Raw genomic sequence first — 16,146 nt, forward strand, 5'->3', positions numbered from 1 at the left:
AGATGTTGATGATCATGATATTTACCGCGGTGGATCCTTTTTTTTGGAAACCCGTTTGGAGGTTGTCTCTGAATTGGGCACTTTTTTCCCATACTCGGAAGTTGTCCAAAAGGAGGGACGCGTAGAGTTTGCCAATGACGTCTAGTAAGGCGATAGGCCTGTAGTTCGCCGGGTCTTCGGCAGCCCTTTTTGTAGACTGGTACTATTACGGCTTTCAGCCACGGTTCAGGGATTTCCTTTGTGTTTTCACATTCTTCAAAGATTTTACTTATCACCTCTGACCACTGGGTTGGAAATTGTTTTAGTATTGCGTTTGTAAGGCCGTCCGGGCCAGGAGCTCTCGAAGACTTTAACTTTGTGATTTTTGATTCCATGTCTTCTCGGTTTGTTACGTTTACCCACTTTGTGCTCGTGTTTGCTGGTCTGAGCGGAGTGGAATTTTTGGCCTCTTCAAATTCCGACGTTAAGTAGGTTATCCATTTCTCCTCCGCGACCGCGCTACACAAAGGCGTGGAAGGGCAGTCTTCTTCAGCAGTGACCAAAATGCACTAGATTTTTTAGACGCCAAGCTTTTCATCATCGCCTCAGCGTCAAGATGGTATTGGAGTGCCTTGTGTTGTTTTTGCCAGTTCGAGTACCTTTCTCTCTCCCGGTGCCAAAGCTCCCAATCTAATTTGGTGTTAGATTTGTTTGCTCTTCTTTTCAGGCAGGGGCTCAATTTTCTTTGTTTAACCACTTCTTCGTTAAAAGCGTGGAGTGGCTGTGCGGGTTTATGAGATTTTCGCCAGGGTTTTTTGTAGAGCACTAGGAAAGGGGTGTAGTCCGGTCGTTCTTTAAGGTTTTTCTTTTTATTCGACCTATGTTTGTTGTCCCATGCCAGCTTAAATTTCCGAATGTAGTTTTCCGTGAGCCTTAGTCGGGAGCTCTGGCTGCTGGCTTCTGTTTCTAGGGGGTATGTTAATTTTGATGTTCTCGATCCCTTCCACAAGCATGTGATCAAGTTATGGTGACAATTGCTGGTTCTTTTGACTCTGAACTTCGTTATGCAATCGATCAGCCCTGACGAGATACAGATGTGGTCAATTGAAGCTTTTGACTCTCCGCGCTCCCAAGTTGGAATATTTGTTTGGTTTGGGAACAGGGTGGCGACGTTTTGAATGTCTCTTTCAGCGATGAGCTCTTGCCACGCTTTTCCTCGTTTCCTGGTGTTGTCTGGAGTTAGGGAGTTTGGGTTTTTGAGGTCGCTGCAGTTGGCGTTTAGGTCGCCGCAGATGATGATGTCGATTTCCTTGAAAGCCTCGTAGAGTTTCCGTTGACATGCGCTGGGGGTTCCAGTAGCAGTTGATAATAGCTAACATTTTAGAGCTCCCTCCGCCTTGTTTGTTTCCTTGATGGGACCAAGTGGTCAAGGACACCAACATTTTGTAAGCTTCCTTCCATTTCTTCGGTTCTTCCAGACCCAGACCTATTTTAAAAGCCGTCAATAGGCCGGCTGATAGTCTTCCCAGAAGGCCTTTTACCGCTGGAGAGATTTGTACAGTGAAGCCGTCGAGTGTTGGTTTGGCCATTAGCCATGTCTCCTATAGGCACAATATGTCAAAGCTGCCAAGGTTTACGTCGCTCAGCTGGGTAAGGTGTGCGTGCCCTCGGGTGTTCCATGATCCCAGGCTGAAAACCTCTTTTGTGGGCCGTTCCTCTTTACCCGTTATAACGTGGCTGGTTGAGAGGGCTGGCCCTGGTCGTTGCTATTTGTTATTTTTTGCGTTTAACGTTGAACGCAGCCAGTTCCGACATATTTATATTCTTCAGGGGTGTTTTATAATTTTTTTGTAATTTTTTTGTAATTGATTTCCAAATAGCAAAGGATCAACTTTACTTTATGCTTGTGATGAGTTGAAACCAGAGTATCAATAAATACAATAGTTGGTCTGCAGAATGTTATGACACTCTCAAGACATAGCAATGTATATTTGTGTATTTTTATGTGGTTTAAAAAATCTTTAACAAGACAACAATTAGTTAAAATACACTTTCATATACTTAATTCAATGCAATTCATTAGTTCCTTTTACAATTCAAAAATACAAAGCGCACACATTCATATTCAACAATTAATTACAGTGTTACAATTAATTTAAAATAAAACAGTCCATTCACACATATAACATTTACAGATCATTCCAAGCAGTCCATTCACACATATAACATTTACAGATCATTCCAAGTTTTGTGATTTAATAAAATCTGTGACAGCGATCACCACCGAAGTGGGTCTACCAACAAAACAGAATCGCATAAAACAATCAAACATCATAGTAGTTAAAATGGATAAAAACCACGTAAAATGTATCTCGCTTTGACCTCGAGTTAGCGGGCAAACAGTCTGTAAATGCTCCATGGTTTCTATCGTATTCTGCGCCCCACAAAACCTACATACACCTTGATCAGACGTTATCATATGGTAACGTATTAAAATCTCCTTAGTCTGAATTTGACCAATACAGAATCGTAAGAACAAGCATCTCACAGCTTTGTTTGGATAAACAACAAGGGAGGGAGCAATCATTCATACAGTTTTAAAATCGGTCCTTAAATTGGTCAATGACTTATATGAGAGCATAATATCAATTGTATATGCCGAATCATACCTATAAAGATTTTATTCAATTTTTACTGTCTTACTGTATTGTCACTAAGCACGACAACTGTGAGATCAAGTTTTTCTAATACCAGGTTGCATGACCTCGAAAACTCCTGTAAAAAGTGTTCCTTGCCACTTAACAGCACCCTATTAATTTCCTCATATAATGAGGGGGTGCATAGTGGACACGGGCATTTATAGTAACCAGAGGAGCCTTCACTGGGTGCACCTTTTAATGAAATAATGCCAGGTTTGTATTCAAGGGCTGCTAGAGGTGTACCCTGTGCCACCTGAAGTGTCCTTCTCCACATCCGACTTTCTAGAACAGGAAGCAGAATTAAAGCCCAAAATGGGAATATTTCATATCGATATAACAACTTTGAAATGATTTTTCCTTCATAGATCTTAAGTGCAGGCAGAATTGAATGCTTCCCATATTAAGTATTGACTCGCACCAGTTTGTTCCCCACTGTTCTTCTCAATGAAAACAACCAATCCTTAACAAAATGTGCATTCTGTTTTGTAGCTATTGCATTCTGTTTTGTAGATCTCGGGAATCCCAACAAATAGACAATGCCTTTCACGTTTTCTAACTTTACACTGTCAATTTGCCACGTAAATTCAACAGCACTGTGTTTCCCATTAGAGTGCTTTATTTTTGTTTTAGTAGGATTGATTTTTAATTTATAGATATCAGCAAATTTGGAGAAGGTTACAAAAGATGCTGTAGTCCTATTGGTGTCTGATCAAAAATAAAAACATCATCAGCATATGCTAACCAAAGTAATTCCAATTGATCAATCTTAGGAGTAGCCAGAGCAGCTGTGTAAAGATATTCAACAATATCGCTCAAATACAGATAAAAAAGTGTTGGCGCAAATGCATACCACTGAAGCATGCCTCGGGACATTGGTATACTCCTTAAAAGATTACCTAGTATAGACCAATAATAAGTCTAAGCAGGCCCTGCGGAAGTCCCCATTTTGCAAGTTTACTCCACAGTAGGCCACGATCTACAGCATCAAAAGCGGCTGATAGACCAATGGATGCCACAAATATTGAATCATATTTTTACAGTGTACTTGTTTCGAGACTAATGTCAACAGGAATCCATTGAGAGTAGTGGAATGATACTTGCGAAATCCAGTCTGCCATGCTGGAATTCTATTAATCGATTTTTGCCAATTTTTTCCAGGTGATCTAAAACCAGCGTGGCAAATAACTTACGATCAGCGTCAGCTTTTGCTATCAGACAGACATGTAAGGGGTCTGTCCTGGGGCCCTTTTTAAAGATCAGCAATACGTATGAACATGACCATGATTTTGGAAATACACGTATAGACATGATGCCGGTGAATAAAACCGACAATATGGATCCCCACATTTGTAGTCCACCCTTAAATAGCACATTGGACAAATTATTTGGGCCACTAGCTCATGAGGAACTAATCTCGCCAAAGCTTCAACAATCTTTTCATTTGTTACCCTCAGTGCCCAAGTATCTAATCTGAATGTAGTCTACAATAGCCAAAACTAAACCCAACTAGCACATATAATGGGAGGGATGGGTGGGTGTGGATAGAGAGTGGAAGTGGGGTGTGTGCATAGAGCGGCAGCTTTGAGAGGACTGCCGTCAAAAGTATCCCAAAATAGCCCAACACCCACACATCTGTAATTCCAAATGGGGACAGTAGTTGGCCAATTGTGTGTGTTGAAATAGCGGAATTGTGTGGGGGAGGACAGCAGAAAATAGCCCAATATTGCAACCTTACAAATCAATGCACAGCTGGGAAATGGAAAGGCCGGCAACTGACTTTCTTTGCACAAAGCTGCTGTTGGAGCAAATATTGTTAGGAATCTCCTCTTTGGGTAGTACAGCTGAGGAGTTTGAAAAAATAAACCTAAGTGATTTGGCATTTTTGCACTCTGGCAACAAGATATTCTCAGTTCAGAACCCCCCTTCCCTCTCTCTCTTCTATACACTATTGTTTTAGCGTTTTTGCCAAAACCAAAAAAAGACCAGAAGCGCATCATATTTTGGTAATTGAATCCTCAATAGCAATTAACTTTGAAACACCAATCTTCACAAACCTATGATAAGTATTGTCATAGGTTCTTTTCTGTAAGAAGAAATGGAATTTAAGGAAAGAAGCTTGCACATTTCATAGGCAGGCACCTTGCCAAATGATCTTTACACACTTTACATTTGGGATTTGTGGGTCTTTTTGAACCGTTAAGCTGCATTTTCTCTAAATAAGATTACTGTGCTCCACTCAAATGTAGCCATCAATAAATAGAATTGCTTGGTAATTGGTTTTTCTTTAATGATGGATCTGTATTGTGTTATTGAGATGACAGTCAATTGTAAAGTGTTTATTTCTTACCCTTCTCCTAAAATTTCCTTTCCACTCAATTCTTCTGTCTTCATTTCTGGATCAATCCCACCACTCACCACAATGTCTCTGCAAAAGAGTTAAAACATTTCAATAGTTAAATATTTTTTAACTAAAAACATGTCAGAAATTAAAATAGTGAGAATTACATTTAATTATTTTTTAGTAACTTTCTTTATTGAATTTTTTCAAATACAACAAACAATGAGGCCTTGCATAAGCCATTACAGTGGCCCTCTCCCCCCATTCTCTCTTCCTCCTTCCCCTTGTCGCCTCGTTCTTTCTGGCTGCATTCTCTCTGTAGATTTAGTCCGGTGCTTAACTTAGGAATCAGCGCTGTGCCATTTCTGGATCATCGGTGGTACTCTGTGATGATGATCTCATGCTCAGTGCTGGTGCTGGGGACTGTGAGTCTAAGCTGTCAGTTGTTGATATCAGGTAGGCTATATATGGACCCCAGATGTCTGGCGTGTGCGTATGCAGTGGCAGTGTCTTAATAAAGTTGGTTTCTACGTCTTGGCAGTACGTAATGTCTTTTATCCATTGTTGTAGGCTTGGTGGTGGTCCTCTGCCGCAGCTGCACGCGACTATCCTCCGCGTAGCAGGTCCGTTAGTTTCTGCACTGTGTTAGGCAAGTCTTTGGTAAGGGCCTAGCATTGTTAATTTAGGGTCAGGAGTCAGGTTCGTTCCCACTATTGCTGAGGTCTTGTCCAGCACTGAGCTCCAAAAGACAGCCACCGGCGGGCATGTCCATGCCAGGTGTAGGAAATCTGCTTCTAGTGTTCCACATCTGTTGCATGCCGCCGATCTTGTTTCTCGTTGAGCGTGGAGTTTCGCTGGGGTGTAATATGTTTGATGAAGGTAATTGAAATGTATCTGCTTATATCTTGTGTTAATTGCCCCTTTTTGAGTTAAATTTAGTATGTAGTTCCACTCTCTGTCTGTAAATGTGCTTCCCAGTGTTTTCTCCCATCTTCTTTTAGCGTTCGAGCAAGATTGTTTCTGTTCAGTTAGGAGTGAGTTGTAGATGGTTGTTATCAGGTGTCCCTCCCCTTGAGCTAGTATCGTGTTATGTAGTAATGGCCACACTGCTGGTTGTTGTGGGTAGCTGGGAATAATAGCCTGTAGGGAATGTTGCAGCATGAAGTAAATGAAGGAATCAAGCGCGTTATTGCTACCCCTGTCTCTGGCTTGTTGTAGAGACAAGAACGTGCCATCTGGAAAGAGGTCATTCATAGTATGTAGTTGCAGTTTTCCTGTCCAGTGTTGGAAAACTTTTTCTGCGGTGACAGGGATTCCTGGGATGTGTTTGATAGGAAGGAGAGGAGAAAATCTGATAGCGATCTCACTTTTCGTGGCCATCTTTCTCCAGATGGCGTATGTTATGGAAACAATGTTCATTGTTGCATGAGCAGTCGGGAATTGGCCGAAGATAATGGCTCGGAGAAGGTGTGGCGTTGCCAGAGCTCTTTCGATCTGTACATGGGCTCTGATGAAGGATGTAGCATACCATTGGCTGAGGAAGTGGGCTTGGGCAGCCCATTAGTACCATTCCATGTCTGGGAGGGCCAGTCCCCCTCGTCGTACTGGTAAAGTTAGTGTGGTATAGGCCACTCTTGCCACTTTGCCCGCCCATATCAGATTGAGAACCATACTCTTGATGCGTTGCAGGAACCGTTGCGTCAGTAACAGTTTAATATTTGAGAAGAGGTATAACAATTTCAGTAAAATAATCATCTTAACTATCTAGATTTTGCCCCAGAATGTGAGAGGCAATGATTTCCATCTATTAACTTTAGTTTGGATGGCGGTTACTGTGTGTTCATAGTTGTCTTGTAAGATCTTCTCTTTTGTTCTGGACATGTAGATGCCAAGGTATCTGACTCGTGAGGCTGTCATTGGAAACCATAGTTATCGATCGTTGAATTCGCTGGTGGTGGCAGTAAGCAGGAAGATTATGGATTTGGTATTGTTGATTTTCAGCCCCGAGAATTGTCAGAATCGTAATACTGCTCGCATCACTGGGTTTAAGTTCTCACTGGCATTCTGAAGGAAAAGTGCGACGTCATCTGCGTACAGGGAGATGGTCAGTTTGTGTGGGCCTAAGGAGAGACCTCTATGGAGATGGTGTAGTCGAAGATATGAGGCTAATGGTTCCATCACCAAGGCAAACAATAATACTGACAACAGGCAGCCTTGTCTGGATCCCCTCCGTAGGTGTATATCTGTTGAGCAAACGCTTCCTAGTGTGATGTTGGACGTTGGTTTTTTGTATAGTAGGGAGATTAATTGTAGAAAGCGTTTGCCTAGGCCCATCCGTTCTAAGACTGTGAAGAGAAAAGGCCATTCGACAGAGTCAACGGCCTTTTCAGCATCTAGTAGTACTGCCACTGCTAGGCACTCTGGGTCTAGAGCCTTGTTAGGGAGAATTCTCTAACAAGGCTAATTTCCCTTACCTATATAGTGCCTCAGCAGCTTTGCTGGATTTGAAGGGTTTGTTTCTTTTTACCTGCTAAGAGTGAGACTCTTTTTCCCACTCTTAGGCATTTTTGCTATGTGTGTTCTAGGCTATTTTTTGTGTTTAATGCCTATGGGGTCTTTTCTCTCACCCATAGGAACCATCTTTATGCACATGTGTCCCACAGCACCCTCCGTGCAGTGGAACAGGGGTGTCGTAGCAAACCCCAAACATAGACTCCATACCCTGGGGCTGACTACTGTCTCCCAGGGCATGTAAAGTCCCCATTGACTTTACTAGTCGATTTTTATAAACTTAACCAGTACCCCCCATCTTAATATGGAAGTACTGGAAGGGGTTAATAGTGTTTCCCCTATGTTCATTATCGAGAGGGTACCTTAAAGTCCCCCTCTACAAAGTTTCTGGCTGGTGGCAGTGGTTACTACCTTTTATATTCGACTGCATATATTTCTCTATGGGATTTTCCCATTGTTCGAGGCTGTAACGCTCACCTGATTCCCGCAGAGGCGCCGGTCTTGACTGGGCGAATACCGTATCTTCAAAGGTGATGTGTAACACACGGTTGGCTCTTTGGGCTGGACCTCTGTGCACTGTATGTCTGACTCGAAGAGTAAGATGTCTGCAGATAGAAAATACGGGATTAATGAACTGGGGTTATTGGGTGTCTCTCTCTTCTTCCCTTTCTCTTCTCCTGTAGAACCCCAAAGGTTAACGCTCTCACCTTAGGTAAGTGAACGCCGAGCTCTCCATCTGCCTCGGGGCAGGGTGCCGTAACCAGTTTCTTCACTGGATAAGGGTGCAGGCCTCTTGACCTCAGAGGACTGCTGTCCGTCGTTTACTGCACGAACGGTAAGTTCCGAGTATTTCAAATGTCTTTAAAAGTCTTTTGTAATGATGTCTCTTGTTTTGCAGGGTTCCGGCGATGGCGGATGACGGGCTGAAGTGAGTTGAGGATGGAACCCGTGTGAGAAATAGAAGCGCCTGGAAGCACGTAAGTAAGCGCTTGTTGCTTGCTTCACGATGCGCACTAACTGTCCTTTTATCTTGCAGGTACAAGTTCTGAGCTGCTGAAGGGTGCCGGAATACCCACTGGGTTCGGCGTGGGAAGGAGTAATGGCACGTGAGTAATAAAGTTACCCAATGTCTTTAAACGCACCTTCTTTTGTCTTTCAGATGCGGGATGCAGCGCCGAAGGCCTCCGGAGCGTGCGAAGAGTTGGTAAGCTTTTGTCTTTCAGATGCCGGAATGCAGTGCGAGGCGTTGGTGACAGCCGATGGACCAGGTAAGAGATGCGCTGTCACTGAAGACCATAGTGCTAACCTGTTCTTTCTTGTCTTTATAGGTGTTGCAGAAGACTGGATTCAGGATGGTAAGCCTTTTTTCCTTAGGCCCAGGATCAGATGCAGAAGACACGATGAGCGTTCTGCTGCAGAGGATGCAGAATAACGCAAAGCAAGATTCATCCATCGGGTGTGGTTTAAATAGCCTCCTGTAGTGCTTAGGTGTCTCCTTCCACAGCCTCGCCTAGGTAAGAAAAGAGTTCCTGCTTTCCAGAAGAGTTCCAGTGTTCTGAACCCAGGGAGTGGCTCCTGCCCCACCCAACAGGAAAAGTAGTCCCAAACAGAAGAGGATCAGAGGCTCAACTGGCAGGTAAGTAAGCAGCATGGTCTGCTGCAGGTAAGTCCACCCAAGCATTATGAGCCCGGCGCTTCCAGCGCTGGGACCGGGCATATTTATGAACCTGGTGCCACTGGCGCCAGGACAGGGTCCAAAAGGTCCCAATTGGGACTGGTTGGCACTCGGAACCTGAGTTATGGGTCTGCTTCCAAGGGAGTTGGGTGAGTCCTGACCTTTTGGAAGCAGAGATCATGACAGAGTCTACCACTTTTACTGACAGCCTCTAACATACTGCCAGTTTATTTTATTATTAACTTTACTCTGGTAGATTTTATTTGCCAGAACTTTGATAAAACTTCTTTCTCGAGTCTTACTCCATTTTCCTAACCCAAGTCGGGGATCCTTTGTCCATCCTTTTGGCGGGCTTCTGCCAAGAAGCCCTCCTTTCGGCACCACTGAGTCTGAGGTGGGTCTGTTGTTTGGGAGGGGGAGTAGAACCCCCGGACAGAGTTGCCACAGCAACTCAGGTCGCACTCTAACCTGATAGGCTGGAGGGTCTCCGCCAAGAAGACCACTCCACTGTGTGAGTGACAGCTAGGCTGTATGAATGGGTCTCTTTCTGCATAAAAGCAGGGTCCTGAGGACTGCAAGGGCAAGACGTCGCCACTGGAACTACGGAACCGAAGGGAAGAGAAGCCAGAGACATCTTCAGCATCTACACCACCAGTAAAGCCCTGCCGGATCGTCTCACCACTTTTCGTCCACACGACGAGAGGAGATCTTCAGCGAAGGAGCCTCCTTCCCTTGAGCTGGTGGGGTCAACCAGTTCACCTATCGCATCCTCGGACCTGCCTTGGTCGACTCGACAGTGCCCCACACTAGAAGACAGGATAGCCAGGCAGCGATCGACCCGGACCGCGATTAAAAGGAGCATATCTTTTAAACTTTGTTTGGCAGCACCGCGGCTGGTTTCATCCCTGGGTAGTGCAGCGACTCGAACCTTCCTCCATGACGAGAGCCTCTCTTCCTCTGTTGGACCCCTTGACCTGCAAGAACTACCAGGAACAACTGGCACCGCAGGAGCCACATCTTCACGTTTAAGGTACATTGTTCTGCCAGGCTGCCCTTTCTCCGCGGTAGCCCTAAAGGTGTTTTAAATCCTTTAACTACTTGTGGGGTCAACTGCCCTCTCTCTTAACATTGTCTTTCACCTTGCATCTACCTCTTCAAAAGTTTTCTACTAAAGACTTGAGTGCAGCTACAAGAACATTTTTGCTCCTAAGCTCTTGGTCCTGTACCACTGACTCTGGCTCAGGCCTATTGACTCTGGCTGATTTGTTAGATCTGCTCTCACTAGATTCGTTTTCAATGTGAAATGTGTTGATCCACCTAAATCTTCTAAACCCCTCTTCCTTCCTACTGTTTTAACTTGTGGAGTGCCATTTTGCTCAGTTTTCATTCACTTGTCTTTTGGTTCAAGTGTTACTGTGCCTTACTTGTTCACAGAACTTCAGGGAAGTGTTGCTAGGGGGTGTCTGAAGATATTTCGGTTTAACTTGTACTTTCCCTCCCTTTCGTTGAATTGTTAGAGTGCCATTTGTAGTTGGTTTTCACTGTGCCGTTTTGCTCAGCTTTCACTCTACTGCAAACTTGTCTACAATTGAATAGGGAGTTGTATATGCTTTTCTTTTGACTAAACTTAACTTACTTTATTAACTGTGATCTATGTGTTGACTTAGAAGTGTATAAAATAAATATATATCCCCTTTTTTAATACAAAACTTTGGTCAGTGTTTCCTTGCTCCATAGTACTGTACTGCCTAAGGTGTCAACCCTGAATACTGCTCATCTCCCTCTTGAGATAAGTCTGACTGCTCAGCCACAGCTACCAACTAAATCTTTGTGGTACAGACTGATACCAAAGGGGATTTATTGCTCTCACCTTTAGTCCTAATCTGGGGTAGTGCTCCCTAAGGGAACTGCCCTGGATTCTGCCTAACACTGGTGTACAGCGGTGAGGATAAAAGTATTGGGTTGACATTTTAGTGTGTTAGTAGTGCCTTGGTGCAACTAACCACAAGGTTAACAATCACAAAAAGTTATTTTAACAAAAGTCAAAATTATGGAAAGTTATAGCCAGGAGACCCTCCTTACTAATACTGCTGATTATTTAAGGGATCTGTGTAGACAGAAAGGACTTCCTGTCAAAGGCAAGAAACAAGAAATGATTGATAGACTGTTAGAGAAACAAAGTCTGGATAGTGGTGCTGTAGTGCCCACTACTCCAGCAAATGTGGCAAACAGTAATGAGGATGATTTTGAAGATGTTATTGTTGAGACAGATGAGGAAGAGGAGGATAACTATGTCACCCCACCACCCTCCCCCCCACCCCCCCTGGTCCTCTGCCTGCTCAAGGGCCTCAGCCTGTAGCTACTGGACCTTTAACCAGTCCCACATTAAGTCCTGAATTTATCTCTCTAGAAAAAATGAGACTTGAACTTGAATTCAAAGGAATTAGTGCCCAAACTGAAAAGAGACACCAAGAACTAATGCTCAAAGAAATGGAGCTCAACCATGAGCTTGAGATGAAGAAATTGTCTTTGGAAAATGCTTCTCTCCCTGAATCCTCTAGATCTTCCAGTCCAAAAAGACCCCAGATGCCTAAAGATATTGTGGGTATGTATGAACCTAAGTTGGATGTATTCGATTGGCTTGCTATGTTTGAATATAATCATGGGCTCCAGGATATCACAGGTGATCAGTTGATCCCCTGGTTATTCTCTAGGCTCCCCCCTGTTGCATCTGATGTGGTAATGGAGTTGGGGGAGGAGGATGAAAGGATTATGAATGTGTAAAGCTAGCTTTAATAGCTAGATTTGAGAAGACTCCTTCCCAGTACCTTAAGAGGTTTAGGATCCTCAAAAAGCATGATAGTACCCCTTGGGCTACTTGGGTGAATGAGTGTTTGAAGAACTTAGAGGGATGGATTAAGGGTTGTAGAGTTAACACTTATGAAGGAATGAGAAATCTTGTTATGCTGGAGTCTATCTATGATGCCTGCTCTCCTGAGCTCAGAAAGCACCTAGCTGATTCAAAAGAGTTAGATTCTAAGAAACTGGCTAAGGCTGCTGACTTGTGGATTGCCAACAGGGCTACTCACAAGGATTCAGGGGTAACTCAGAAAAAGGATGATGGAAAGCAGCCAAAGAAAGACAACAGAGAGAATTCAAATAATTCCAATTACAAAGAGGGCCACAAACAAAATTCTAAGGGTAAGCCACCAGGGAAACCTAATCAGGCTAGTGTACCTTCTGGTCTCAGACCAGAAGGAGGTCAGAGCAAGCCATCATTCATGAAGACATTTGGAAATTGTTATGTTTGTGGCTCAACTGACCATGTGAAAGGGCATCCCAGATGAAAGGGTAAACCTTCAGGGGTCCACACTGTCTCCTTAGCCTTCACTCCAGAGGAGGAAGTACATATGGCCAGTTGAAACTTTCAACTACTAGCTGATGATCCCATTGGAGTCTCAGCTAGTGTATCTTTAGTATCTCTTGGGTTGTGGGAACAACAGAATTTAGATGTGTATAATTCTATCCCTCCTAATACTAAAGAGTATTATAAAGACAGTGTCCTAGTCAATGGTCAGGAGACTCCTGCCATTAGAGACACTGGGGCCAGCATAACTGTGGTGGACAAATCTTTTTTCAAGGTGGAGGATGTTGCTAAGGCACCCAAACGCCTCACCAAGTTAGCTGGAGGGCCTCTACAGATGCTTCCCCAATTACCAGCTCTCATCCAGTGCAATGAAATGACTGTCAGGATACCTGTGAGTGTACAATCTGAAGTACCAGGAAGGGTGCTGTTGGGCAATGATCTGAAAGACCTGGGAGTAGTGTCAAGTACTCCCAGACCTCCTAGTAAGAGATTACAGGAGCTTACCAGACCTACAAGGGAGAGGACCTTGAGGGGCTCTCCCAAGGAGATGATAGAAAAAGAAATCACTCCTACTCCACTGGAGTTACTTATTGCTATCTCTAAACAACCAGAAGCAAAGGGGAGACCCAGGACTTCCAAAAAGAAACCAGCAGAAAGCACTCCAGTGCTGCCAACCAGGAAATCTCCTAGGTTAGCAAAAATCACACCTGTGATTCCTCCTCCAGCTGAGGCTGAGAGTGGGGCTCAGATCTAGTAGGAGGCCACAAACTCATTGGAGATCTTGACCCTGTGGACCATCCTGAGCTGCAGTCGTTACTTGCAGAAGGTGGACCCCAAAGGGCACACTTCAGTAAGGGACAAAGAGAATGTCCAACTCTTTAAGGTCTTCACCACCAGGCAGCTTCTCAGCTTGAAGGGCAAGAGCCTGGGAAGTATAGGTTACACTGGGAAGATGGCCTCTTCTATAGTAAACCGACAGAGTCAACCCCTGGGGACTACAAAAGACGTGTAGTGCCCCAAGCAAACAGACTCCAATTCTTGCAACTAGCCCATGAGATACCTTTGGCTGGTCACTTGAGCTTCAGGAAGACCAAGGAGCGGCTCTCTCTCTCTACTTTTATTGACCTAAAATGGGGGCTGAGGTAGATAAGTATTGCAAGAGTTGCCACACTTGCCAAACTTCTGGTAAAAGTGGACCCAAGAACGTGGCACCTCTAGTGCCTCTCCCTGTGGTGGGAGTACCATTTGATAGGGTAGGAATCAACATTGTTGGTCCCCTTGATCCTCCAACCTCTTCAGGCAACAGGTTTATACTTGTTGTAGTAGACCATGCTACTAGATTTCCTGAAGCAATTCCTATGAGAACTGTTACAGCTCTGGCTGTGGCGAAGGCCCTCCTTGGTATTTTTACCAGGGTTGGGTTTCCTAAGGAGGTAGTATCCGACAGGGGGTCACATTTTATGTCCCACTACATTAAGGCCATGTGGAAAACCTGTGGAGTTACCTACAAGTTCTCAACCGCATAACACCCTCAGACAAATGGATTGGTAGAAAGGTTTAATAGAACCATGCAGAGCATGATAGGAGCTTTAGAAGACTCCCTTAAGAAAAAGTGGGATCTTCTACTGCCATGCTTTCTCTTTGCATACAGAGAAGTCCCTCAGGTGGGAGTGGGTTACAGTCTCTTTGAACTTCTCTATGGCCATCCGGGTAGAGGTCCATTAGCCCTGATCAAGGAGGGGTTGGAGAGTGCTCCTTCCCCACACCAGTCAGAGTCACTGACTATGTGATAGGACTCCCGGAGGAGAATGTCACACATGATGGCTGAAGCAAGTGATAACTTGAAAGCAGGTCAGGCTCTGGTCAAGCATTGACATGACCAGAAGGCCAACATGGTTGAGTTCGCTCAAGGCCAGCTAGTTCTTCTTATGGTACCAACAAGGCAGAGGGCCTTGAAGGACAAATGGATGGGACCCTTCAAGGTCGTGGGAAAACTTGGAGAAACTATCTGGTGGACTTAGGCAATACTAAGGAGGCTCCTAGAGTCTTTCACATCAACCGTCTAAAAGCTTATGTCTCGAGACCAGAACTGGGAGCTCTGCTTCTAGCTTCAGCACAAGAGGAGGAGGAGAGTGAACCTCTGCCTGACCTCCTCAGAGGCAAACCTTTAGATGAGAAAATAGAAGGAGTAAATCGCTCTTCTAATCTGACACCTGAGCAACAGGAGGAGTGTAAAATGTTGTTAAATCAATTTGCCCCCCTGTTCTCTCTGACACCAGGGTTAACCCCTTGGGGCCAACATGATATCCAAACTGGTGACTGTCTACCTGTCAAAAGCAGGGGCTACAGGATGTCAGAAAATGTAAGAACCCACATCAAAGGAGAGGTCAACAAGATGCTTGATCTTGGGGTAATAGAGCCCTCTACTAGTCCATGGTCTAGCCCAGTTGTGTTAGTACCAAAGGCAGGATCTAAAGAGTTGAGATTCTGTGTGGACTATAGAGCTCTAAATGCAGTCACTAAAACTGATGCCCATCCTTTGCCAAGGACAGATGAGCTGGTAGATAGACTTGGTTCAGCCAAATTCCTCAGCACATTTGATCTCACGTCAGGCTATTGGCAAATAGCCCTGACTGACCATGCCAAGGAGAAAACTGCATTCTCCACCCCAGTTGGATTATACCAGTTTAAGGTTATGCCTTTTGGATTAAAGAATGCATCTGCTACATTCCAAAGGATGGTTAATCAGGGTCTGAATGGGATGGAGCACTTCTGCATGGCATACTTGGATGACATTGCAGTGTTCAGCCCTACTTGGAAAAAAACATGTTGACCACTTAGGATATGTTTTGCAGGCTCTACAACAGGCCCACCTGACCATAAAGGCAAGCAAATGTCAAATTGGTCCGAGTAAAGTGGTCTACCTTGGGCATGAGGTAGGAGGTGGTGAAATAAGGCCTTTGCTCTGCAAGATTGAAGCTGTGCAAAATTGGACAACCCCTTCTACTCAAACCCAGGTGAGAGCCTTCCTAGGCCTCACTGGGTATTACAGGAATTTCATTGAGAACTATGGATCCATAGCTTCTCCACTGAATGTAATCTCTTCTCATAAGTTTCCTAAAAAGGTCAAATGGAATGAGGAGTGCAATCAGGCCTTTGAAAGCCTAAAGAAAGCCCTTTGTCAAGCTCCAGTTCTCAGAGCTCCTGACTACCACCAACCCTTCATTGTACAGACAGATGCTTCCAATATAGGTATAGGTGCAGTACTCAGTCAACTGGATGAGAAAGGTAGGGAACACCCCACTTGCTTCATCAGTAGGAAACTGAAGGAACCTGAAACAAGGTGGGAAACTATTGAGAGAGAATGTTTTGCCAATGTTTGGGCTTTGAAGAAGTTTAGACCATACATCTATGGATCTACTTTCACCATTCAAACAGACAACCAACCCTTCAGATGGCTGATGCAAATGAAAGGGGAAAACCCAAAACTGCTAAGATGGCCAATCTGCCTCCAAGGGTTTGATTTTACCATTGAGCACAGGTCAGGATGTCACTACCAAAATGCTGATGGTCTCTC

At 44.4% G+C, this 16,146-nt stretch overlaps 1 protein-coding gene across 4 annotated transcripts in view; it reads right to left on the reverse strand.

The window, feature by feature from the left end:
• LOC138467775 (uncharacterized) overlaps nt 1-16,146 on the reverse strand; it is a 700,943-nt gene that overhangs the window by 338,243 nt on the left and 346,554 nt on the right. For all 4 annotated transcript variants that reach the window (XM_069608016.1, XM_069608015.1, XM_069608014.1 and 1 more), the window contains one exon: nt 5,026-5,103. In XM_069608016.1, coding sequence (XP_069464117.1) covers nt 5,026-5,103 — 78 coding nt within the window. The remainder of the gene's footprint in view (nt 1-5,025; nt 5,104-16,146) is intronic.

This window comes from Ambystoma mexicanum, chromosome 4q (assembly GCF_040938575.1).
Source record: "Ambystoma mexicanum isolate Mex_15411 chromosome 4q, UKY_AmexF1_1, whole genome shotgun sequence".
In the NCBI taxonomy this organism is placed as follows: Eukaryota; Metazoa; Chordata; class Amphibia; order Caudata; family Ambystomatidae; genus Ambystoma; species Ambystoma mexicanum.